Below are 27056 nucleotides of genomic sequence, written 5' to 3'. Positions count from 1 at the left end.
TATATATATATATATATTCTTAACAGGGTTGAGCAGCTTGTCTTCAGGATAAAGAAAAGAATTTGTTCGATTTCTTCGACCTCAAACTCAATGACTTGCCTGCTAATATAAATCGTTGAATTACTTCAGATTTTTCAATCATGTCATTGAAAGACAAAAATCTCACAGTTAGGAGGACTTTAAAATCTAAATGATAGGTACAGTTACAGAGTTCCAGGCCAGCCTGGGCTATACACTGAGACTTTGTCTTAAAAAAATAAAAACAGCTGGGTGTGGTGGCTCAAGCCCTTAATCCCGGCGTTTGGGAGGCAGAAGCAGGTGCATCTCTGTGAGTTCAAGGCCACCCTGGTCTACATAGTGAGTCCCAGGCCAGCTAGTAGTACATAGTGAGGCCCTGTCTCAAAAAACCCCCAACCAACCACAGAATTGGATATGAGGGTGCATACCTTTGATTTCAGCATTGGAGAGGCAGATCCCTGAGCATTCTAGGCCAGCCTAAACTACACAGCAAGTTCCAGACCAACAAGGACTGTATAAAGGGACCCTGTTTCAAACAAACAAACAAAAAAGTAAAACAAAGCAAAAAAAAAAAAAAATCCCAGGGCAACTGAGAGGCTTAGTGGGTAAAGGATCATGCCATCAGGCTTCATGATTAGTTCAACCATGGTGGAGGGAGAGAACTGACTCCCAAAAGTTGTCCTCTGACCTCTTTATATTTGTGTGGCACATGTGCATATCTCTCACATGCACACAAATTAAATAAATGTAATTTTAAAAATTTTAAAAACCAAGAGTTTGGAAGGATAAGACTATACCACATGATAGTAACTACTTGTATGGGCCTGCATGCAATACCTTAGAATGTAAAATTTGAGACTGAGGATGTAGTTCTGTTGGCAAGTTTCTTGCCTAGTATGCATGAGGCCCTAGGTTCGATCCCCAGCACTGAAAAAAAAATACAAAATTTGAAGACTTATTCAGGTAACTTTATAAAAGATGCCAAAGAATGTTTATGATCATGGTAGATTATATCTTCAGGTTCTGGAGAAAGTTATGTCAATGTATATGCTGGGAAGGAGCTAATGGAGAAGAGGGGTCTTTAATGGAAAGATACGACATTAGGTGAGTGTCCAGTGCTTTATGGCTTTTACACTGATAGTAGGTCCCAGACAGAACCATGTGTAGTCCTAAAACTTGGAGGGAAATCTCAGTCTGTTTGATTGAAAATCAGAGAGAAAAAGAAAATCAGAGACAAAGCTTGGAATGATCATAACAATTGGAAAGTAAGAGGGGGGATAAAATAAAAGAAAGTAAGAGCCGGACATGTTGGCACATGCATTTAATTGCAGCGCTCAGGAAGCTGAGGCAGGCCTGGTCTACATAACAAGTGCCAGGCCAGCAGAGATTCATAGCAATACCTTGTCTCAAAAACAAGAAAACAGTCAGAGTCATCTGCAAAAACAGTAAGGGCTCTTAACCACTGAGCCATCTCTGTAGTTCCAGAGGCCACTTCTTGATAGAAGCAGTGGTCAAGTCACATCAATAAGAGATTTGGACACAGAAAATCATTTATCAATTTTTAGAAATAATCTGTATTTAGTATCAGAAACATATTTTTGGAAATATTACTGGAGGTGAGATGTGTTCCATCTAGCTAGAATTGATTTCTATTTGTAAAAAGGAAGATCTTCTTTGCACCCATCCATAGATCAAAAGATATGAAAGAGAAATCTCCAGTTTGTGCCTCTCGCAGCTTTTTGTCCATGAACTCCTTGGTTTGGGTTTCAGTACACAGCTTAGTTAAAAGTAGACAGCTTCCCTAAGATTCCTGTGAATGAATGAACAGAAAGTAAGGCAAGAGCAGGTTACTGAGAGCCAAGCTAGAAATACAGAGACATGTCTACACTATATACACAGAAACAGCATTCTCCCTGATCTGGCTAGTGTGTTCATCTGCCTTTATGATATGAAGCGCTCCTCTGATTTGATCAACTTTGAAAATCCAAATACTAAATGGGGTGTGGTGGTGCCTGCCTGTAATCCTGGCCCTCAGGAGGAGGATTGCTATAAGTTTGAGAATGACCTAGACTACAGAGTGAGGCCCTGTCTCAAAAACAAACACAAAAACAAAACCCCCACTCCAAGCCCAACTACCTCACAGGAGGGACAAACTCACATCTTAGTATGAATTAGTCTCTAGCATTAGGTTTTATAATACCTAGGAGACCCTGGGTTTTGAAAGAATTGCTGCAAAAGGCTGGATACCCATCTCTTTAGTTCCTCTTTCAAGGTATTTCATCTTTATCATTGGGCTCCATTTCCAGTTCTGTAATTTGAGAAACTCTTGTATGCATGCCCCAGGAGACATGAACAAGACTAGTTTAAGGAACAGAAATTAAACAAGAACAAAGTACTGGGAGCTAAAGATGTAGTTCAGTGGCACAGTACTTGCCTAGCAAGCACAAGGCCCTGTTGGATCCCCAGCACTGCAAAACAAAATAAAACAAAAACTCTGAGTATGCACTGTTTTCTTGGAGCTTTTAAAAATGAAAACTTGGGTCAGGCGTGGTGGCGCAAGCCTTTAATCCCAGCACTTGGGAGGCAGAGGCAGGCAGATCTCTGTGAGTTCAAGGCCAGCCTGGTCTACATAGTGAGTTCCAGGATAGCTGGGGCTACAGAGAGACCCTGTCTCAAAAAGAACCCCCCCCCAAAATCCATCGTGTCTATGTACCGTTTATAGCCACCATGTGGGTTCTGGAAATTGAACCCAGGTCCTCTGCAAAAGCAGTCAGTGCTCTTAACCGCTGAGCCATCTCTCGAGCCCCTTTATTATTTTTATTTAATGGTGTGTGAGTGTATTAATTGTATGTAGGTAGGTATACCTGTATCATTCAGTGCCAATAGAGGTCAGAAGAGGGAGTCAGAGCCCCTGGAACTGGAGTTGCAGATGATTGTTAGCAGCCATGTAGGTGTTGAGATTCAGACCCAGGTCCTCTACAAGAGTAACCAGTGTTTTTAACTGCTGAGCCATCTCTCTAGCCCCAAAATTAATAAAATATTTTAAAATTAAAAAAATGAAAGCATTCACAATTGTGAAATAATCACGTGACTTGTGTTCTTTACACCAGAAAGAACCCTACCATCAACAGAAGGCCTTGCAGAGGGCTCATAGGCCCGGCACTCATCAATGATCCCCCGAAGCAATGAGGGGCAGTCTTCGCCCACTGGCTCTTGCTTCTGGTCCTCAGCTACCAGCTCATAGATCTTCTTAGAATCACAGCCTGGCATGAAAGTGATAGGATGGAAGGCTTAACAATTTCATTCATATACTTTTCTCCGGATGTTGATAGTTAACATTACATCTTGGCACTTCAAATATGGAAAAAACAAGTTTCCAATGACTCTGCTGACCAACTCAGACAATTCCTATGATAAAATGCCTCATCTGCTTCTGACAGTGCTGTTGACCTTATCGATTAGCCACACCCAGAACTCAGGAAGGACTGTTAAGATAGCCTGTTTGCCAAGACAGTCTGTCTCGCTCGGGTAAAATAGGTCCAGAAAAAAGGGGGCTGTAAATTTCTCAAGAGTGCCCTGACTTGCATGTAGACTCCCACAACTGCATCCACTTCTTCATTCCCTAGCTCCTATATAATCTCTAACTTCCCCCCTCCATCCATGGGAAGGCTGCTGTCCCTTGCTGTGTTGAATAACAGCAGCAGATCTGTTGAAGGTCTGGCACTGGTCTATTTCCTGACTCTGTGCTCTTTCCTACTCTCTAAACCCTAACATCCTATACCAGGTAACAAAGTGGCTGGGGTGACACTGATGGAATTTCTGGTCTTTTGGAAGGGGACCCAATCCAACTCCAGCAGAGCCAGCCTTCAGGTTCTTTACCTTCAAATGGGATCTTCCCAGTGGCAATTTCCCAGAGGACTATTCCAAAGCTAAAAGAAAACCAAGGGTTGGTGAGATGGCTCAGAGGGTAAAAGCACTTGATGCACAAGCCTAACGGCCTGAATTGTATCCCCAGAAACCATGGAAGGAAAGGAATGTCTCCAGAGAGTTGTTCTCTGATCTCTACGTGTCCCCTGTAGGCTCCAAGTATTTGGACAATTGGTCTCCAGTTTGTGGTGCTATTTGGGGAGGGTTCTGAAACCTTTAGAAGGTATGACCAGGCTGGAGGAAGCATGTCACTGGGAGCGGACTTTGGGAGTGCAAAGCCATGCCCACTTCTGCCTGCTTGAAGATGTAAGCTCAGCTTTCTTCTTGAGGATGTGTAAGCTCAGCTTTCTGCTCCGGCCACCTCCTGCCATCATGCATACCCTGCCATTATGGGCTCTGCATTTGGAACCCTAAGCCAAATAAATCCTTCCTTCTCTAAGTGGCCTTGGTCTTAGTGTTTTATCATAGCAATAGAAAAGTAACAAATAGAGCATGTACATGCCACCCTTCCACACACATTACACATACATGTATTTCTTTTCTCATGCTCCTCTGTTTCCAGAAAACAGCGAATTTTCTGATTACCACTAAATTCAACAGAACTCTCTCTCTCTCTCTCTCTCTCTCTCTCTCTCTCTCTCTCTCTCGTGATAGGGATCAACTTAGCACTGTATTATACCCACATCCTGTTCAACATGATTAAAATGGTCCTCAGATTTTGGGATTTGCCTGGGACATTTCTGTCCTTCCTGTGTTAGAATCTGAACAAGAACATCAACATACCTGTATATTTCAGTTTTTATGTCATATTTTTGATAGACATTTTTCATTCTCTGGGGTGAGACGTATACTGTAGAACTGACTCTCTCTGCTTTACTCCCCTTAGCTTCCTGACTGATGGACGTCTGTGTTTTGCTCAACTCAAATCCTGCAAACTAGATAAATAGATAAATTAGAGTCAGGAAGAAACTGGAAGATCCTGGGTGCAGGAGTAGAGGGCAGAGTTGGGGTGGTCTTTTTCCTTGGGGGCTTGTTTCCAAAGGAGTCTTCCTTGGTTGAGATCGCTCATAGGTTCAATTTATCATTGTGTGCCAAACAAGACAAATGAAAGATCTCTTCTTTATAGAATGGGGGTGGTGGTAGGGAAATTATTTGAAACAATGGCTATAAGGCCACTGTATGGTTTGGTAAGTTGTAGCTGTTGCTGGTAACACTGTGTTAGACACAGGGCTTTCAGGGCAGAAAATTCAACTCCACTGAGTGAGGGTGGAGAGGGGTGCATGGTGCTGCCATATGGCTTTCTGTTTCTAAGAAGCAGATGGGGAAAGTTCTGTCTGACCTTGTAGGGTAGTCAGCCTGCTCCTGCAGGTTTCATGTGGAAAGTGTGAGTTATCTTTGCCAGCCCTGTATAGTCACACAGAATTCCCAAAGAGGCCACAGTACAGTAAAAGGGAGTATCTGTTCTTGCTCCCTGCACAGCTGACATTAGCATCATTGGTATGAAGAAGGCCACTAGTCCCAAAGTCAGTCAGGTACCCAAATTTAGGGGCGAGGTCAAGAAAAGGGTAAGACGCTTAGATGGCAGAAGGCACTTGAAAGATGGAAAAAGTTCTGTCTTTATAAGGCTGGAAAAAAGAGGGTCTGGAGAGATGGCTCAGCTCTTAAGAGCAATTTTTGCTCTTGTAGAGGACCTGGGTTCAGTTCCGAGCCCCACATGGTGGCTGACAGTGTTCCTAACTCCACTTTCAGTGAATCCAATGCCCTTTTCTCTGTGGGCATTACAAAACATGGGTGCGCTTACATACATACAGAAAAAACACTCAAACATACTAAATAAATAAGAAAATAAATACAATTTAAAAAGAAACGTCTGCCGGGGTGGTTGTACACGCCTTTAATCCCAGCACTTGGGAGGCAGAGGCAGGTGGATCTCTGTGAGTTCAAGGCCAGCCTGGTCTACATAGCGAGTTCCAGAACAGTTGAGGCTATAGAGAGACCCTGTATCAAGAAAAAGAAAAAGAAAAGAAAAGAAAAAGAAAAAGATCTATGGATGAAAAACAAAACATTATTTTAGAACTTGGGGATCGTGGTGCAAATGAAACAAGTTCTGGTAGATTTTCAGTTAACTTTTAGTGCTGTTCCCTGAAAACTGATTAAGGTAGACTGTCACCTAGGCTACTTAGTAACATAGTTGATGGTTTAAAAAAGATTGCTAATACACAAATTGCCTTTGACTGGGAGATGTTGATAGGTCAGAGGACCATAGGTAGCTGACAGGCATGCTGTGCTTTATAGCAACCATTATATATAGGAATTGGCTTGTCCCTTCCAGAGACTTTGGAAGGTGCATCTGTAGAGTTATTATAAAAGATACTGACTTTTTGTAGGTCATGGCCCTACCTACTGGGAACCTCTTTCTTTTTAAAAATATTTTATTATTTTTATTTTATGTGTATAAATGTATAGCCTGCATGGATGTAAGAGCACCTGTGCCGTGCAAAGCCCACAGAGGTCAGAAGGTGGCATTGGATTCCCCTGGAACTGGAGTTACAGATGGTTGCTAGCCACCATGTGGGTGGATTGAACTCAGGTCCTCTGCAAGAGCAGCCAGTGCTCTTACCTACTGAGCCATTTCTCCAGCCTGGAAAGCCTCTGTCTTTAGGAACTTGGTGGGAACAAAGACAGTATCTCCTGGATGAATGTGGGGGCTCTCACTGGAGAGAAGGGTTTAATGCTGCTAGCAAGCTCTGATTCCTGCGAGATCCTTGTAAATGACCCTGAATGACAAGTGTGGCCCATGAATGACAGTCCTACGAATCTGAATGCCTACTTGAATCTAAGCAGATACCCTGGTAACTGTTGTAGTGACACAGAAATGGTGACTAAATATCTAAAAGAAATGGCTCTTAGTCCATTCCTGCTCTGTAGGGGTGAAGAAAGGTAGGCATCAGAGTGGGAGGCAAAGGTAAAGTCTGTCCTGTGGTGGCATACAGAAAGCTGTATAAGCTAGGAAGAGTGGAGTTCAGGTCTAAAATTTAGGAGAGAAACAAGAAGACAAAATTTTATGAGATACTTATTACTCTCTCCTAGTATTCAGCCATCACAAAGGTTTGACCAATCCAAGGAGCCTTTGGAAGGTGTCCTCACCTTTACTTGGTAACCTCCAGCTACCAGGAAGCTGGAACTGCTGATGTTTCTGTGGAGTTGAGGTATTTCCGAATGGTGTAGCCTGATTACAACTAAAGGTAAGGTGTATTAATGACCTTGACATAGACAGTCTTTATTGGAATATGAAATTGGCAGATACCTTGCCTTCTTTGTGGGTGGCTATCTGTGGACAACCTGGAAAAATGGGATGCAGAGGCCAACCTTGGCAATATGTGCTGTGTGTATATAGCACAGCTGGGATGCATGACAGAGGCAGGTGTGACAGCCCTTAGGGGAGTGTATGAGATCTGTACCAGGGGTCAGTTTTGGTAGTGAAGAATGATAGTACTTTGCTATGAAGTGCTGGGCAGACCAAGGCACTCAGAGGCACAGCTGACTGGTTGTATCAGGCCTGGGACCCTTCTTCAAATGTGAAATTGGGGTTCTTACTGACTTTGGATGAGCAGAGCCTCTGCATCCCAGGCTAGATGTCTGACATAGTGTCAGCCTTAGGCCAGGTTCTCTCAGAAGCAAGTCATGGACCAAGGATTTGGGAACAAATGATTTATTAAGTAAGTCCTCCTAGAAGAAACAAGGGAGGGAGGGAGGGAAGGGGGGAGAGAGAGCGAGAGCAAGAGTAAGGGAGAGGGAGAGGGAGGGAGGGAGAGAGAGAGAGAGAGAGGGGGGGGGGGGGGAGGGGGGGAGAGAGAGCGAGAGGGAGGGAGAGGGAGAGAGAGAGAGAGAGAGAGAGAGAGAGAGAGAGAGAGAGAGAAGTAGGACACACAAGGAGAAGAAATCAGGTGAAGAAGTAAGATTTCAGGTGCAATCCCAGTTCAGCCTACCTCATGGGGACTGATGGATCATATTTACACCTCAGGCCTTGTCCCATAGGTGGTAAAAGAACTGGATAATCAGTAGCTGTGGACTGGGATGTCTGGGAATAAAACTCTGGGACCTTTCAATGATTTCCAAGGCTGAAGGGGCTCCAGTAGCCATGGAGTAGCCTTGAACTTTTAGCAACAAAGCATGCTGAGCAGAAGATAAGGCCATACAGTTGATAAAGGTGTGAAAGCATTTGGACAGGACACTAACAGCACCCCTAGAGCATCCAACGTTACCTCTATAAGCCCACAAGTTTCAGAAGTTGCGAAAAATAAATAGCTAAGATAGTATTTTCAAAGTTATGGCTATAGTGCTATGAAAGATTACACAGAGAATCCAGGCATAGTGGCACATACCTGTAATCCTAGCATTTGGGAGGCTAGGTGAGAGGGTCATAAGTTTCAGGGCATCCTGGGCTACATAGTGAGACTGGTTTAAAAAAAATGCAGAGAAAAATTCTCCTTTCAATTGATTCCAGTTTCTGATTATATCAAAGAATAAGGGCTGGAGAGATGGCTCAGCAGTTAAGAGCCCTGGCTGCTCTTGCAGACAGAGGACCTGGGTTTGATTCCCAGCACTCACATGGTGGCTAACAACCATTTGATTCACTAGCTAGCCTGATGACTGTTCCTTTACAAGGGACAACTGCAAACCTTCCTACAAACTGGTTTTCTCTCAGGGCCGGGCGTGGTGGCGCACACCTTTAATCCCAGCACTCAGGAGGCAGAGGCAGGTGGATCTCTGTGAGTTCAAGGCCAGCCTTGTCTACATAGTGAGTTCCAGGACAGCCGGGGCTCCAGAGAGACCCTGTCTCAAAAAAACCAAAAAAAAAAAAAAAAAAGCAGGGCATGGTGGAGAACTCGGGTCCTCATGCTTGTTTTACAAGCCCTTTACTGACTATCACAGGCAATAAAAACTGGGTAAAGAACAATGAGAAGTGGGTGCCTGACTCCCCTTCTCTAAGATAAAAGGATATGTTAGTTGGTTTTTAACTGTTGTCATTTATTACTTTAGACCTGTAGTTCTCAACACTCAGAGCACTTTAGAAATCTTTGCTTGATCCCAGCTCTAGAGAGAGGTTCCAATTAATTACTTGAAGGTGGGTGCTACATGTCATGTGCATTGTTTTTTAAGCACCAGTCCTTGTCCTCTATCCCTCTATTGTGCAGACTGGGTTGAGAAGCACTAGACTAACAGTTTTCCTGTTTAAAGGAAAGAACTAGTTTGAGCTGAAGCAATGCCTGTTAATTAGTTTTGTCCTTTTTTTCCCCCTTATTTTACTGTTACTGGCTATTGTGTTGCTATTTCTATTTTATTGTTAAAAAATAAAGTAGAGGGGCTGGAGAGATGGCTCAGTAGTTAAGAGCACTGACTGCTCTTGCAGAGGACCCGGGTTCGAGTCCCAGCACCCACATGGTGGCTACAAACTGTCCTTAACTCCAGTTCCAGGGGAATCCAAAGCCCTCTTCTGACCTCTGCGGCATTGCACGACATGGGTGCACTCACATACATGCAGGCAATACATTCATACACATAAAATAAAAATAATAAATAAAATATTAAAAAATAGAAAAAAATTGAGTTATATATCATTGTATTGCATCCAGAATGTTGGCTTAGTTGCTATATAATTTGTCCCTATTTTGTAAATGTTTTTGGTATTAAATCCCAAATTCAGAAAAGATGGTAAATGTCAATGAGAGGACAAACGAGACGTAATAAATAGTATCTACTTCAGAGTGACTACCAAAAAAAAAAAAGGAACAAAGTTAAAACACAGATCAGGTAACGGAAGACTTTTGCAAAATCTCAAACTGACAAGTGATTAGTTCCCATAATACATAGGGATCTTCCACAAACAGAAAAAAAATTAAAACAACCCAGAAATGCAACTGTGACAGACCAAAGGGCAGAAGATATGAAGAGGTAATAAGTTATAGAAGAGGGAAACCAACTGGCTATTGTGAATAGTGCAGCAGTCCAGGCATCTCTGTAGTAGGATGCAGAGTCCTTAGGTTATATGCCCAGGAGTGGTATAGCTCGGTCATATAGTTGTTCTGCTTTTAATTTTTTGAGGAATGTTGACCCACTCTCGGAAAGACAAAAATCACATGTTCTCTTTCATATGCAGATCCTAACTTTTAGTGTTTGTGTGTGTGTGTGAATACGGGGTTATGAGAGTGGGTGTAGACTATGAAACCAGACAGAGGCCACCAGAGAGGAGCAAGAGGTGTTAAAAAAAAGGGGGGAGGACAAAAGGTAAGCTGTGACATGAAAGTAGAAAGGAGGCTATTGGGCTATAGGGTACCGGGAGGGAGGGGGCATGGGGAAAAGGGAACAGTGAAAGCATACCGCATCTGAAAAACGCCAGAATGAAGCCCAACTCTTTGCAAGCAGATAAATTTTTAAAACTAAACCAAACATAGCAGTGCATACCCTTAATCCCAGCACTCAGGAGGCAGAGGCAGGTGAATCTCTGTGAATTCGAGGCCGACCTGGTTTACATAGCGAGTTCCAGGCTAGCCATGGCTACACAGTGAGACCCTGTTTCAACCCCCCAATTAAAAAAACCCAAATAGCTAAAATACATATAAATAAATATTCAAATTTGTTAGTAAATACGTTGCCAATCATGTATCACTTTATAAGGATGAAACAAATTTAGAAAGATGAATAACAACAAAGATTGGTAGAGATAAGAAATTTAGGTGTTCTCATGCACTAAAGGTGAGAGTATAGGTATATGCACTCCAGTCTAAGGGTTACCTAGTAGTATTTAGTCGATTTAATATGTGTGTACCCTATAACCCACCAGTTCCTCTCCTGGAATTATAGCCTGAAGAATTCTCATGCAGGTGTTGGGAGTGCAGCCCAGTGGCAGAGTGCTTGCATGCATGTGTGAGGTCCTGGGTTTGAACCCTAGCACCTTAAAATTGTCTATAGATTCATAAAGGGATACTTATGGTAGCATTATTTTTGTTGGGAAGAAGTTGGAAGCAGGTGGTTTCCATTATTGGAAAGAATAGACAAAATGTGGATTGATACCAAATGACTCATTGGACTCATTCCCAATGAAAAGATTCCATGCCCCATGATACTGAGTGAAGAAAACAAGAAAAATAACCGATATACATACCACATTATCATTTGTAAAGATTAAAAATGCATAACAAAAAGTAAAAGCATGTATTTTATAAGAAAATGTATGAATAAAACACTAGAATTACTGTCTGCATCAATTCCCAGCATCACACCAAAAAGGATTATTGTCTGTGTAGGGGATAAAAAACTGAGAAGCAGGATCAAAAGGGAATACATTTTAAAAAAATACGTAAATTCATGAGTAAAAGAGAGAAGGTTCTAGAATTGAGGTATAAAGAGCATTATTCAAGTCTAGCCTCTGTTTCTTAACAGCATAGGTCAAGTTATTTAACTTTTCGGGGCCTGATTTCCCCACTTAAAAATGGAGATGCTAGGTACACCTTTCTCATTGGGGAATTAATTAAGAATAATTCTTGATACATATGATAGAATCATATAAGACAACTTACCCAATGTTGGGGGCCTGGAGTTTGTTGAATACTTTTATGGTAACTGGAGACCTGTGATACTCTCCTCTATAAAGTGTGCTGAGTTCATTTTCCTTTAGAAAGATCCATGGAGATCCTGCAAGGTGTTCCTTCTTAATCTCCTTGATTTGATCCTGTGGGATCTCCTGCTTGGGTTTTAATAAGCCTGAGACAGAAGGAGAGAAAGAGTCAATGTGCTAAGGAAGGTATGGTAAGGGAGGCGGCCTCTCTGGTGTGTGAGGGAAGCTCACACACACCATGAATTGAAACTGGTCCTGGTTAGAGTTTCCAATGACTCAACTCAGGAGAGAAGTTCCTTTGCTTCTGAGTGACCCATAGAGACGGCGCTAAAGGGTTAGCAGAATGTTTCACACACTTCCTTGTCTTCCTCTTCCATTTTTTTCCCTTCCAGTGCCAGGGATCGAACCAAGGATTTTGTGTGTTCTAGGCAAGTGCTCTACCATTGAACTTTGCTTCCTTTTCCAATCTTGCCTGTCTTTCCAGCTTTAATGCCAGCATCTCTTATCTCAGAGTTCTCTCTACTCCTGTTTCCCCACAGCTTGGAAATGTGTGCCTAGCATCATGTTGAGTCATTTCAGATCTGTGTTGTGTGGCTGCTTCCTCCTGGATTAAAACATTCCATCCTCAGAAGCTCATGAAACTCACAAGAAACCTGTAAGACTGAGGAAACTCAGGAAACTTAGAAGAGTCACAGAGACCCTGCCACAGTAAACAACCTCTGGGTGAGTAGAGACTCTTCAGTAGTGTAACTGCCTGCAAATTGTACAGGAGATCAGTGATACAGCTTTAAGTTCTAGCTCATGCTAGTGGTGGTGGTCGTGGGGCTTTTTGGTGATGCTAAGTGCCCAAGAATCACCTATACCCCTGCAAATGACTCCCTGCCCTTACTCCTGTAAGTAACCCTAATAAATTAACTCATTGGTTCACCAAGATGGACTTGGATAGAATGATTTCTTTGGTCTCTCTCCTCTCTTTAGGTAACAGAAATAGACTCACCAGGAAAGCTATGGAGATAACTCAGTAGAGTACTTGCCATGTATGAGAATCTGAGTTTGATTTCCTAGAATCCATGTAAAAAGCTGGGTGTGGTGGTACACATTTGCAATCCCAGCATTGGGGAAATGGAAACAGGTGAATTCCTGGGGCTCATTGGCCAGATAACCTCATGTAATTGGTGAGCCCCAGATCCCAATGAGAGACTCTGTCTCAAAAAAACAAGTGGATGGCCCCTGAGGAGACTGATCTCTGGCCTCCACATGCATGTGCACATATACACCTGCACATGAACAAACACACATCCCCCACAAAACAAATAGATTCACCAGGAAATGCCACACAACCTGTTTCTACTGTCTTTCTATCCTCTTCTCGCCTTCACCCCTAAGGCATGTGCTCCCTCCCTCCAGGCAGTGCTCTTTCCTGACCCTCAGCTCTCTCACAGCCTCTGGCATAAAGAAAATTTTATAGTTTTTTAAAATTAATGAGGGAGTGAATGAATGAGCACTTTAAATTTTGTTTGGATTTCTTTTAGGTGTGAGTGCTTGTGTATGTAGTGTGATTATGTGTGCATGTGAGTAGACATGCTTATGCATGTGCATGTGGAGGTTAGAGGTCAACATTAAGTCTTCCTCTATTGGTCTCTACCTTATTTTTTGGAGGAATAATAGCTTTAAATGGCCTGGAACCCACTCACTATGTAGACCTGGCTGGCCTTGAACTCACAGAGCTCCACCTGCCTCTGCCTCCTGAGTGCTGGGATTAAAGGCATGCGCCACCACACCCGGCCATAATATATTATTTTTATTTTATGTGTATGAGTATATTGCCTGCCTATATGTAAGTGCACCCACGGAGGTCGGAAGAGGGCATCAGATACCCTGGAACTGGAGTTACAGATGGTGCTGGGAAGCAAACCCAGTTCCTCTGCAAGAGCAGTTCATGCTCTTAACCACTGGGCCATCTCTCCAGCCCCAGGAATAACTTCTTTATTAAAAAGTCACTAAATAAGGTTTCCATCTGCATGAGAAAACTCAGATTCAAATATTTAATTGTAGTCCTATCAGCAAAGAGTAAATCTTTCTAGTGTCTTAATTTTTTAATTGAACTTTTGCAAATTTCAAACAATATATTTTGATGATATCTTAAAAATATGGAATGCAGGCCTGGCATGGTGGTGCATGGCGCATGCCTTCAATCCCAGCACTCAGGAGGCAGAGAAGGAAGACGGATCTCTGTGAGTTCAAGGCCAGTCTGGTCTGGTCTACACAGTGAGTTCCAGGCCAACTTGGGCTACAGGGAAATCCTGTATATATATATATATATATATACACATATATATACACATATATGTGTGTGTGTATGTATATATGTATATATGGAATGCTTCATGAATTTGCATGTTATTCTAGTGCAGGAGCCATGTTAATCTTCTCTGTACTGTTCCAGTTTTAATATGTGTACTGCTGAAGCGAGCATTCCTCCTTATTTTTTGAGACAAGGTCTCTCACTGAATCTGAAGCTTACTGACTGGCTAGCCTGGCTGGCCAGTGGGCCCCAGGGATCTTCCTGTCTCTACCTTTCAGTATTGTGTTTATAGGTGGTGCCACCATGCCTGGCTTTTTACATGAGTGCTAGGGATCTGAACTCAGGTCCTTATGAATGTGTAGCAAGCACTTTACCCATTGAGCCATCTCCGTAGCCCCTGATTTGAATTTCTTATGGACATTCAGCAAGTGAATCGAAGCTTTGATGCTGTTGTAGTTTGAACACTAAATATTCCCCAAAGGCCCCGTGTGTTCAAGGCTTGGTCCTCAGGGTGGTGCTATTGGGAGGTGGTGGAGACTTAAGAGATGGGGCCAAATTGGAGGGGAGGTCCTAAGGTATTTGGGGCATGCTTCCAAAGGGAATTGTGTTATCTCAGACCCTAATTCTTTATCTCTTTTTTCTCTTTCAGTTCATCAGGTGAGTGTTTTTGCTTTTACTACTAACTTCTACCTGATATGTTGCCTTGCAATGGACTCAAAACAATGGGGCTACTCAGTTATGAATGGAATCCTTCCAAACTCTGAGCATAAGTAAAAGCTCTCTTTCTAAGCTGCTATCTTAGGTATTTGTTCCTGTAACAGAAAGTTGACTGACATACATACTATTCAAAGAGAAAGGGTTTTTTTTTTTTTTCTTTGCTTTTTGTTTTAGCATTCTGACAAGTGCTAGGGATTTCTTGCTGGCCAAGAGGCCACCTTCAATAGCCACTCCATGAACAGATGTCTGGGTTAGCTGTGACCACATCCCAAAACCTGTGAGCTTCTTTCAGTCCTATCCAGTAAAGAAAATTGAGAAGGCGGGGAGAGAGCAGGCTGGAGCTCCTAGCAAACGGATGACTTCTAGTTTGGGAGCATTAGTTGCAACAGGGCATTTGACAACTTACACTGATTCAATGTATCCTGGATTTCTTTAACACTGATTTTCAACCCCATCAAGAGGGCATGCATATGTTCATATCTGCAGGAAAAAGGGCAATGAATGTTTAAAAATACAAGTGCTAAATTAAAATCACATGCTAAGCTGGGCGTGGTGATGCACGCCTTTGATCCCAGCACTCAGGAGGCAGAGGCAGGCAGATTTCTGTGACTTCGAGGCCAGCCTGGTCCACACAGTGCCTTCCAGGCCAGCTGGGGCTACAGAGAGACCCTGTCTCAAAAAGACCAAAAAAAAAAATCACATACTAATCAAAACCAAAATGCTAATTAAAACCATAAAGAAACAGTCTATCATAGTCATTATGGCAGGAAATATTACTGCTCATCAATATCTGTTTTTCCACTTTGAGGCACAAAGGAAATGCCTTTGAAGTCTGACTGTGGGAATTGCTTTGGCCAAGAAGCGAAAGAGATGTGGATCACTTCCCATTTGTGGTTTGAATCTAGAATGTTCTCCATAGGTTTATATTTTGAGCACTTGGTCTCCATCTTGTGGCACTATTTTGAAGGCTGTGGAGCCTTGAGGAGGTGGGGCCTGGTTGGCAGCAGTAGGTCACTGGGGATGGGCCTTTGAAGGTTATACCCACTTGTGATTCTGGCCTGCTTTTTCTACTTTCTGGTTTGCCATGATGTGAGGCGCCTCTGCCACACACTCCACCTGCTTTTGTCAGGTGGTTTATCACAGTGGTGGAAAATTAATGCTTTGGCGAAGCATTTCATTGACTCTGTACATGGTTCCAATCTGGCTGCTTTGGGAGTGAGAAACTTGTATCAACATGGAAGTACCATACTACTGAAAGTAACTCCAGAGGAGGACAGTCACCTTGGAGGGTCTCATGCACTTTGCTTGAATGAGAAATAGACTTACTTCTGTAAGACACTCAATTGCTAGTACTTCATAAAAAATCTACATCATGGGGGCTGGAGATGACTCAGCAGTTAAAAGCACTGGCTGCTCTTGCAGAGAACCTGGGTTTGGTTCCCAGCACCCACATGGTGGCTAATAACCATCTGTAACTCCAGTTCCAGGGGATCTGATGTCCTCTTCTGACCTCTGGGGGCATTGCATAACACAGGTGCACTTACAGACATGCAGGCAATACACTCATAAAATAAAATAGTTTAAAAATTTTATATCACAATCAAATCTATCCTAATGTATAAACTCTCACCATCTGAGTCGGCCTAGGACTGGGGGGGTTCTGGAGACATAGGGTCTTTAGTACTAATATCAGGAAAGTCTCTAATGGAAAAAGTGATCAAAAGACAACCTCATCCATACTGATATGAGTGACAGTTGTAAAACCTCTGTAGAGGGCAATCTAGAAATTTCAATCAAAATTAAAAATGTTCATCGTCTTGGATCTAGCAATGAGACCTAGTAATTCTACTATTAGGAATATCTCCTAAAGTTATTCTGAAATATACACAAGATGTCCATTATGAAACCATTTATAACAGTGAACAACTAGATATGACTTACATGTCCACTAATATATCAGACCCATGAACACCAAGGAGTATAAGAGAGCTCTGTGGATATCTTTTTGGAATAATATTCAAGATTATTTAATGAAAAGGAAGAGTCAGGATACATATACTTAAATCTTCAGAGGGTTAGTCATAAGTAGATTGTGAAAGTGTGTCCAGGAAAGAAAAAGAGGGCCCTTGAGGTCAAGGATGGGGGGAGGGACTTAGTTCTTATGCTAGGCTTTTAAAAGATTGTTTCAGTTTTATACTGTGTGAATGCATTTCCCATACAGAAATGTAAAGGGCAGAACAGGAAGTAAGTTTTGTCCTCCATGTTTCTGGTTTGCACAGGTCTCCTGCCTCCATGAAGAGGTGGATCAGCATTTGCTGATGACTAGAAAGGCAGGCAGTCAATTCTGCCCTCTAGCTGGATCAGCTCATCTGTAACATCCCAACCTGCCCAGCACCCCAGTCCCTGAGTCTCTTTCTCCTTGATGATAGGTTTTGCTTGGATTACAGATGCTTTGTTTTCTTTTACTTCAGAAAAGGACCCATTTTGCCCCAAAGTCTCCTTGTTCATCCTGCTTAGATGTCTCCTGCTGACTTGACCGGTAATGGATCGCCACCTCCACATCAAGGCAGCAGAATGGTCACTCCTCTGGCTTGAGCATCTAGGTTTATCCATGTGTCCTCTTATTTCTCAATCAACAATCTAACTGTTGAGTTGTAGACTCTCTAGATGCTTTCTTTGTCAAAGAAATCAGGCCACACTCCTCCGTATCTTTCTCCAGACACAGAGTTAATAAGCTGCAGGATAAGTCTTTGGTCTTACCTAGTGCTTGCCTAGGTGCCCCTTGGCCCATAGGCCAGGCCAGGCTAAGTCACATGACATGGAAACCTATGAGAGAAACCTCCTTTGTTTTCTGCAATTGAAGGCTGTCTCTCCCTTCAAGACCTTGTTGTTCCGTCTACTGCAATGCCCTAATTTTCTTAATGCTTTCCCACTTCAAGGCCTCATCATGGCTGCCTATGGCAGTGAGTCTGTAACTCTCCTAATAAAGCCCTTCTGGGTGGTAATCTCCTGTCAGCTTCCTTTTCTACAAACCTCTTTTATCTGACACAAAAGGGAAACATTTGAGATTCATATTGCTGGTTCTTCACAAACTTAAGTTCACATTTGTTTTCATGTTCCCCTTGTTTTCCCTTTCCTGATGACCCAGGCTCAACTCTTCTCCCTCACCTCCAATCTAGCCCAGGCATCACCTCTTTAGAGCCTGGACTTCCATTAGCCCAACAGGGTTGTCCTAGTTCAAACTACTGTTATATGTTCTCTAGTCTCTAAAGAGGTCTCCTAACTCAATTCCATTTTTTTTGTCCTCTTGAGACAGGGTCTCCCTGTAGCCCCAGCTATCCTGGAACTTTCTATGTAGACCAGGCTGGCCTCAAACTCACAAAAATTCACCTGCCTCTGCCTCCCAAGTGCTGGGACTAAAGGTGTGTGCACCACCACACCCGTCCAAGATCGAATTATAGCTCCCAATTATTCACTTCTATGTAGCAGTCACATACATTCCCATTCTCATTGAAGGAAATTGGCACAACGTGGGACTGCTGACCACAGAGCATCTGGTCCCCCAATTCCTACCCTAAGAGCATCCAGTTCTATATCGGGAACAAAATCCTGGCAGGCAGAAACAAACTTCCCCTGGTAGCTGTCTCCAAACGATCCCCTGCAGCTGCTGCCAAACTTCCCTTTGCAGCTGCCTTCCTAGAGTCTCTATAAAACCCTAAGCCTCCCTTCACTCTGTGCATAGCCTCCATTCCTTGGGAAGGTTGCTGCCCCTTGCTGTGCTAATAAAGCACAGTCTCATCTGTTAAGGCCAGACTTGATCTCGTTCCTTCTCCTTTGTTCCTGAACTCTGTGCTCCAAAAGCTAACACTCGCCATAACATCATAGAAGGCAAACTGTGTCTCTATGTTGAGCTTTACTACAAGGCTTGCTTTAGTGGATATGACACAAGTAGAGGCTTGAAAAACACTAGTCCAGTTAGGGCTTCCTTCTTCCAATTCTACCATAAGAAGAACAGTCTCCAAATACTCACTGCTTCTCCTGCCTGGGCTCCAGAATGAAATGCATAGAACAGCTTCAAACTGGATCTGGTCCCTTGGCACATAGGCTAGTCCAGGCTGGGACATATGGTATGGAATGCCTACCCTCCCTGAAAACCTGTGAGAGTCAAAACCTCCTTTGTCCTCCAAAACTGAAGACTGTCTCTCCCTTCATCACCCCATTGCACAGTGCTGTCTATACTGCAATGCCCTAACTTTCTTCGACTTCAAGGTCTGGCTGCCTAGGGCAGTGAGCTCTTTTATAGTTATTTCCTCCAAAATGAGCCATTCCCTTCTGGAGGAAGGATGTGGAGGCTTATAAGACTCAGGAAGCTAGTGAAATTTACCAAGTTCAAAAAGTTGCAAAGGGTCACTCTATCACTTCCTAAGTTTATAAAAGCAGCAAACAATTATGAAGAGAGACTGGCTGGCTGGCTGAGGTGCTTGTAAGTCTGGCAGGGAGATTCAGGGATGCAGCTTTTATGAGCCACCACTCAAGCTTGAGTGGGCTTTTCAGTGATACAGCTGATCCTGATAGACTCACTGGTTCACTAAGCTAGACTTGAGTGGAATCCTTCCTTTGGTTTGTCATCCATCTGTGTCCTATTTGGGATGAGTAGATATTTGTTCACATCTCACCAGGAAATGTCCTAGACACTGGCACAAAGCCCATCTGAGATCCGAACTCCAGTGGCTCTGCAGACCCATGAGTATAGGAGTGCACAATGATTGTTTGAAGCCTCTGAGCTTCGGGGTGGTCTGTTATGAAGCAGAAACTGACCATAGTATTCTCTGTAAGGCATTTCTTATCCATTTGATATATGACAGCCAGAGTGATTTTTTTTATACTACAAATAAATCAAGAGTGGCCCACATGGAAGGATCTCTATTCACTGGCTCCTTGTAACTCTTGGAGAAATATCTGAATTTCTAGCCATGTCTATATGGCCTTGTAGGTCCTGGCTATCTTCTGGTCTACTTTCACACTTTTCTCTCTCTCCCTTGTCTGCTGCATCGAAGACATGTGGACTTCTGGCTGTTCTTTGCATATACAACATTTATCCCCACCTAAGGATCTTCACATTTGCTCCTTTCTTTGCCCACATTGTTCTTCCCCTTCACCTATGCATGGCTGACTAGCTCCTTCCCCTTAGTCAAGGTGCCCATTCAAATGGCACCCTGACTGCCCTTTCTGAACCATTTCATTACTTTATGGCTTTCACTGCCTATAGCTACAATTAGCTATTTATCAGCAGACTTCACATTCCATGAGGCAGAGATTTTGTCTATTTTGTTCTGTGCTGTATTCCTAAGTTTTGAACAGTGCTGGGCATGCTGAACCCAAACCATCTTTGCTTAGTTTGCATTATTTAATTCTTTTTTTTTTGGTGTTTGTGAGACAGGGTCTCCCTGTGATGGGGACTGGCCTGGAACTCACTATGTAGACCAGGCTGGCCTTGAACTCACGAGATTTGCCTGCTTCTGCCTCCCAAGTGCTGGGACTACAGGCATGTGCCACCATGCCCAGCTTATTTAATTCTTTATACTGGACAATTAAAAAATATTTTATTTATTATTTTCATTTTATGTATGTGAGTGTATTCCCTGCATGTAAGTGCATCCATGTCATGCAATGCAGAGGTCAGAAGGGGGTATCGGATTCTCCAGGAACTGGAGTTATGGATGGTTATTAACCTCCATGTGGGTGCTGGGAATCAAACCTGGGTCCTCTGCAAGAGTAGCCAGTGCTCTTAACTGCTGAGCCATCTCTCCAGGCCCCCAGTTTTTTTTGTTTTTTTTTTTTTGAGACAGTCTCATTATGTATCCCTTGCTGGCCTAGAATTGGCTATGTAGATCAGGCTGGCCTAGAACTCACAGAGAGCTGCTTGCCTCTCTACCTAGGGTGCTGGGTTCAAGGTGTGAGCCACCACACCCAGCCTGAATTTTTATTTTAACGAGAGTCCTCTAGAAGCTAAGGCTGGAGACATGAACTGGAATTCCAGGTATTCCAGAGAATTTGCTGATGTAAAGGAGACTGACTGGCCTGGTGTCCCCTCCTCCATATCAGCTTGCCCAAATTTCACAGCCTCCTCCCTAACAGTAGGATTTTTGAGTCACAAGTATATACAGCCACTCAAACTCCCTCACCATGCTCTCCTTTGGCAAATCAAGGTGAGACTAAGATGTCCTCTAATTGTACCCCTTCCAACCCAACCCCCCAAACCCAGCTTATCAGCCTTTGAAAGACTCACTGATCTTCCTCTGCATCCTGCTGGTCTTCCTGCGGCCACACTGCTCCTTGGCTGATGTTTGAAACAAGCATCCGCTGATCAATCTGAAGCAGCAGCAAGAGCTCCTCCTAGACATCCCTCAGCCTCCCGTTCACTTCCCGGAAGGCTACCTTGTCATTGCCCGCAGTTATAAACTTCCAGATGCTGGATTTATTGTTGAACTTTTCTATCTGCCTCTTAGCTTCCTTCAAGACAGCCTCAAAATGGTCCAGGGAAGCCATTACATCAGCAGACAGGTTCTTTCCTTGGTCCTGGAGCCCCTGCAGGGGCTGCAGCAGGCCGTGCACGCGTTTCCCTAGACGCTGGCATTGTCGTCGGCAGTATCTCATTTCTTCACACTGTGTGTAGATAAGCTGGCCCAAGGAGATGATCTGTCCCAATTTGTCCATTGCTAGAAGAAACACACAGAATTGGTTGAAGTCCCACAATTCCCCGATATCTACTACTCAGCTAAGGCAGGGTCAAGGATGTCTATGATTTCAACTCCAAAAGGGGTCTCTCATCATTTTCAGTAAGCTGGAGATGGCTTGCTGCCTGCCAAATCTGTTCTATCTGACCGTTTTTTTTTCTTTTATATGTATGTGTATATTGTCTGCACATAGGTAAGTACACCCATGTTGTGCAATGTCCACGGAAGACAGAAGAGGCTGTCAGATCTCCTGGAACTGAAGTCACTTACAGTTGTTAGCTGCCATTTGGGTGCTGGGATTTGAACACACACAGGTCTTCTGCGAGAACAGCCGGTGTTCTTAACCTCTGAGCCATCTCTCCAGCTCCCTGTTCTGACCTTTTAACAGAGCTTGAGATGGGCAGTATTGGTCCAGCAAGGACTATATCCCAGCCTTCCTTGCAACTCCATCTGGCCACATGATGGCTTCTACCTGTGGGTTGCTAGTGGATGAGACATGTGCTACTTTGGGCTGAGACAGGTTTGCTTCCGCCAAACAAGAGCTCTCCCTCTGCTGGATGCACGGAAGGACATGGCCTACAGGTTCTGGTGGAGGAAAGCTGCCATGTTGTCAAAAAGCTTCTGTTGCCTGACAGCCATTATATTTTGGGGGTCTGTTATTATATCAGGGGTCAGTTTAGTCTGTCCTAACACATACATTCTGTTGAAGTATTGGACTTACCTTCAGGGACCAAGCAGGCAACTCAAACCACTGGAGTAAGATGAAGTAGGAGTACTTTAAAAAAAAAAAAACCAAAAAACTGCCAGGCGTGGTGGTGCAGGCCTTAAATCCCAGCACTTGGGAGGCAGAGGCAGGCGGATCTCTGTGAATTCAAGGACAGCCTGGCCTATATAGTGAGTTTCAGGACAGCTGGGGCCATAGGGAGACCCTGTCTCAAAAAGACCAAAACAAAACAAAACAAAAAACAACCAAAAACCCAACCAAACAAAAAACCACTTTATTTATTAATTATTTTTTTATTATTTTTATTTTATGTGTATGGATATATTGCCTGCATGTCTATAAGTGCACCCATGCTGTTCATTGCCCGTGGAGGTCAGAAGAGGGCATCAGATCCCCTGGAACTGGAGTTACAGATGGTTGTTAGCTACCATGTGGGTGCTGGGAACTGAATCCAGGTTCTCTGTAAGAACAGCCCCAGGAATACTCTTTATTACTACAAAGATGCGTCCAGTCAGGTGTGTTGACGAATGCCTTTAATCCCAGCACTTGGAAGGCAGAGGCAGAGGCAGGCAGCTCTCTGTTAGATCAGTGCCAGCCTGGTCTACATAGTGAGTTCCAGGCCAGCTATAACTGAAAAAAAAGGGTTGGAGAGATGGCTCAGTAGTTAAGAGCACTGGTTGTTGCAGAAGACTGGGATGTTATTCCCAGCCCCCACATGGTGGCTAACTGTAACTTCAGTTCTGAGGGAATCTGAAGTCTGCACATGACATGGGTACACTTACACACATGCAGGCAATACACTCATACCCATAAAATAAAGATAATAAAATTTTAAAAAAAGAAGAAGAAAGATGCTTCCAGATGGATGCAGTGGTAATCCTAGCACTCAGGATGCTGAGGTAGAAAGATCATGAGTTCAAGATCAGCCTGTATTACATCATAAGGGTTTGTCTCAAAAAAAAAAAATAAGTCAAAGACAATGTATATAACTCAGTGGTAGAATGTTTGCCTAGCATTGTTTAAAACCCCAAGTCTGATCCTCAGCACAGCAACAACAACAACAAACAAAAAAAGCTTCCTTCTAGTTTTCATGAAATACGTGGATTTCAGTGATGTTTTGACAGGCTCTTGCTCTGTAACCCAGGGTGGCCTTGAATTCTCTATTCTATAATTTTGTTTCAGCTTCTCTTATGAATGTGAGCAGAAAAACCATAAGGCCCTTACCCTAAGGCTTGGAATGAGATTTACCTAAGAATGGTAGAAAAAGAAGGGAAGACTCTGAATTGATGACAACATTGAGTCACTGGTTTAAACCAGTTCTGAAGTCTATACCACTCCCAACCTACAGGTTTCATGAACCAATAACCTTCCTTCTAGTTTGAATTAGGTTTGCTCTACTTACAACCAAGGGCAACTGGATTCAGTAATGGATTCTGACTATGGCAATAAACCTCTTCACCTACAACATGCTAAGGGACTTGGAATCACAGTTCTTCATCACTTTCATTTAACAGCTGAGACGCTGCGAGATTCAGGGATATTGCACTCAAATGAGTTCAAAGTCATGAAAACAGTCTCAAAAGCACTTTAAGACATAGCTAATCTCAATAGCTCAGGGAAATAGGTAGGTTAAGTATTATTTGTATTTATAAATCAGATAACAGCATAGAGATAAGAACACAAATTTGGCCTGGAACCCAAAACTGTCTTTTAAGACATGAGTCAAAAAATGAAACCAAACTGCCAAAACTGAAACTAAGTAAGTAAGCAACTGACAAATTTGTGTGTGTGTGTGTGTGTGTGTGTGTGTGTGTGTGTTTCTCCTTGCGGTTACACTGATTGGGGCAGGAGGTATAGGTATTAATATAGGGTACTCTGAAAATAAAGTCAATAGACCTCAAGTGACCCAGATGCTGAGCACATATCTTCAAGGTTATTTCTCATATGCATGAGAGCAAAGGTCTTTTTGTCTTCCTGTTCCACTGGAAATAGGGGAAAATATGAAAGTGTTGCTCAGAAACTTGGACTTCCACTTCCTAGCTTCCAAGTTCCAGTCATCTCATTTCTGAGCCTCATCAAAAAGCCATATTTCGGGGCTGGAGAGATGGCTCAGCAGTTAAGAGCACTGGCTGCTCTTGCAGAGGACCTGGGTTCAGTTTCCAGCACTCACATGGCAGTTAACAACCATTCATAACTCCAGTTACAGGGCTCCAACTCCCTCTTCTGACCTCTGTGGACATTGCATGATACAGGTGCACATACATATATGCAGGCAATACACTCATACACATAAAATAAAAATAATAAAATATTTTTAAAAAGTCATATTTTACTATGTTTGGTGGCACAGATCTTTAATTCCAGCACTCAGGAGGCAGAGGCAGGCAGATCTCTGTGAGATTAAGGCCAGTCTGGTTTACATAGTGAGTTCCAGGTTTGCTAGGGCTACAGGGAGTTGCTGTCTCAAAAACAAAACAAAACAAAACAAAACACAACAACCTGCCTCCCCAAAACAAACACCATATTTCAGGAATAACTAACCAGAGAGAATGGGAAAATATCCCATTCGAAGAAGTGACAACCAATTTAAAAATAGTTTTATAGACTTGTATGTGACATAAAACAAAGCTTGCAGAAGGAGGGAATAGTGCATAATATATTTCTGTGTAGAAAATAGATAAACCTGGGGCTGGAGAGATGGCTCAGAGGTTAGGAGCACTGTTCTTGCAGAGGACCCAGGTTTGAATCCCAGCACCCACATGGCAGCTGCCTAAAACTCCAGTTCCAGGGAATTTGATGGCCTCTTTTGTCCTCTGCAGGCACTGCATGACACGGGTGCACTTACAATGTGCAGGCAATACATGCATACACATAAAATAAAAACAATAAATAAAATATTGAAAAAAAAGTAAATAGACAAACCTGACAACCCTTTCCAGATATAAACTTCAGGCAGTGACACTAAAACTTGCAGTGGTATATTTGGGTTTGGAACCAAAGGATTCTAAAGTTCATTTGAACGGAAAATCAGCAGGGATACCCAAAAAAACAAGTTAGGGGATTTACCTATAAAATGTTAAAATATATTTAAAAACTGGCTGGGATGTGGCTCAGAGACAGAGGGTTTAGGATATGCAAGGCTCTGGGTTCAATCCACAAACACACACACACACACACACACACACACACACACACACACACACACACAGAGGAGGAGAGAGAGTTTAAAACTGCAGGGACTATGCCAGGCTTGGTGGCCCACACCTTTAGCCCCAGTACTTGGAAGACAGAGTCAGGTGGATCTCAGCGAGTTCAAGGCCAGCCTGGTCTACATAGTGTACATAGTGAATTCTAGGACAGCTGGGGCTCCAGGGAGACCCTGTCTCAAAAAGACCAAAAAAAAAAAAAAAAAAAAAAACCCAAAAAACTGCAATGACTAAAATTGTTCAGATTTTGTAAGTACATGAGAAGGGTAGCAAATAGATGAAAGGGAAGATAAACACATTCATACTTTGACTCAACAGCATGACTTTCTAGAAACTTGTGGAAAAGGTTGTATGTCTGTAGAAAGACCCTAGGAAGTTCACTGCAGTGCTATTTGTAAATGTAAATTTCATTGTAGTAAAATAATGGGGGAAATATCAGGGTTTTTATTTTTGTTTTTACTTCTTGAGACAGAGTCTCATGAAATCCAGGCTGGCCTCAACCCACTAGAAGTGAGGATGACCTTGAACTCTTGAACTGTTGTTCTTTGTACCTATACTATCCCAGTGCTAGGATTATAGGCAGGTACCACCACACCAGGCTAAAAAACACTAACTTTAAAAGTGAAAAACCTGGGGATATAGCTCAGTTGATAGAGTGCTTGCCTTGCATAAAGTCCTGCTTTTGAGCCCAAGTGGTGACCTTGCCTGTAATCTCAGCAACTTGGGAGGTGGAAGCAGGAGGGTCAGAATTTCAAGATCATCTTCAGCTACCTGTTATGGAAGTGGGAGGGTAGCCTAGGATACATGAGACACTAAAAAGCAAACAATCTGACAAAGTAAAATATCTTAAACTGGTGATAAAGGTATTAATTCACTTCATCATCCCCTAAAAAGAATCAGATCCTTTTTTTTTTTTTTTTTTTTTTTTTTTTGAGACAGGGTCTCCCTGTAGGCCTAGCTGTCCTGGAACTCACTATGTAGACCAGGCTGGCCTTGAACTAACAGAGATCCACCTGCCTCTGCCTCCCAAGTGCTGGGACTACAGGCGTGCGCCACCACACCCAGCCGGATCCATTTTTTTAAAAAATTACATCATATTACTTTACCCTTGAATGAAATGGTCCCCAATAAAGGAAGTGAGTATTCATCCTTAGGAATTGGAATTATCTATCCTGGATCTTGACCACCCACTCTGTCTAAGGCTTGGGCACCTGAGTCGGGTCCCAACCTCTGCCCCTTGGCACTCACCATCCCATTGTGTCCTGCTTTGGCCAAGGTCCAAGCAGACCCAGCAATCAGCTTCCCCAACAGAAAGGAGGAATCGAAACTAATTCGCTCCGGAGTTCTAGGAAATCCAATCTATGGGTCAGAAGCTTCCTCCAGACGGGGCTTTCTGATCACCACCAGGATCCGCGAGCCCAGACCACCCCAGGCCTACCCTCCTCACCGCAGGAACGTGTGTTGTGCTTGTCCCAGTTCCAAGAGATGCTTCCCCCAGCTCTACCACCGCCTTCCAGCAGTGATCGCACCCCAGGTTGAGCAGGGCCGGGTCTTCTGCGCCCCTTCCCTTGCGGGCCGTGCTCTGCAATCCTGCAGACCCCACCGGACTCCACCCATGCCATCCTGTTCCCGCCTGAAGTCAAACCTCGTCGATGTCCCAGCAGAGTCCTCCCAACCTGCAGATCTGACAGCAGCTTCTGACCTGAGTCCTCCGGAAGTCGCTGCTGGGGAGGCTGGACACGCCTCCTATGCAGCTCCTGCTGGCCCTGGCTCCCTACACCGCTTTCTAGGTAGCTCAGAGTTG

At 43.3% G+C, this 27056-nt stretch overlaps 1 protein-coding gene and 1 non-coding gene across 2 annotated transcripts; both read right to left on the bottom strand.

The window, feature by feature from the left end:
- Nucleotides 1–1640: 1640 nt before the first annotated feature.
- Mlkl (mixed lineage kinase domain like pseudokinase) lies at nt 1641–26736 on the bottom strand. Its single transcript, XM_008822972.2, is given in 7 exon segments — nt 1641–1828; nt 3141–3281; nt 3858–3947; nt 14992–15065; nt 17562–17565; nt 20852–21304; nt 26700–26736. Coding segments are annotated over 6 exon segments (792 nt in total). The 5' UTR covers nt 21303–21304; nt 26700–26736; the 3' UTR covers nt 1641–1796.
- Nucleotides 13933–14039, bottom strand: LOC115068411. Its single transcript, XR_003847763.1, has one exon. It is a non-coding gene; the product is annotated as a U6 spliceosomal RNA (small nuclear RNA).
- Nucleotides 26737–27056: the final 320 nt, after the last annotated feature.

The sequence above is a fragment of the Nannospalax galili genome, unplaced genomic scaffold, assembly GCF_000622305.1.
Source record: "Nannospalax galili isolate Female #2095 unplaced genomic scaffold, S.galili_v1.0 scaffold568, whole genome shotgun sequence".
Lineage (NCBI taxonomy): Eukaryota > Metazoa > Chordata > Mammalia > Rodentia > Spalacidae > Nannospalax > Nannospalax galili.
The sequence above is the reverse complement of the archived record's forward strand: the minus strand, read 5'-3'. Positions and strand labels throughout refer to the sequence as shown.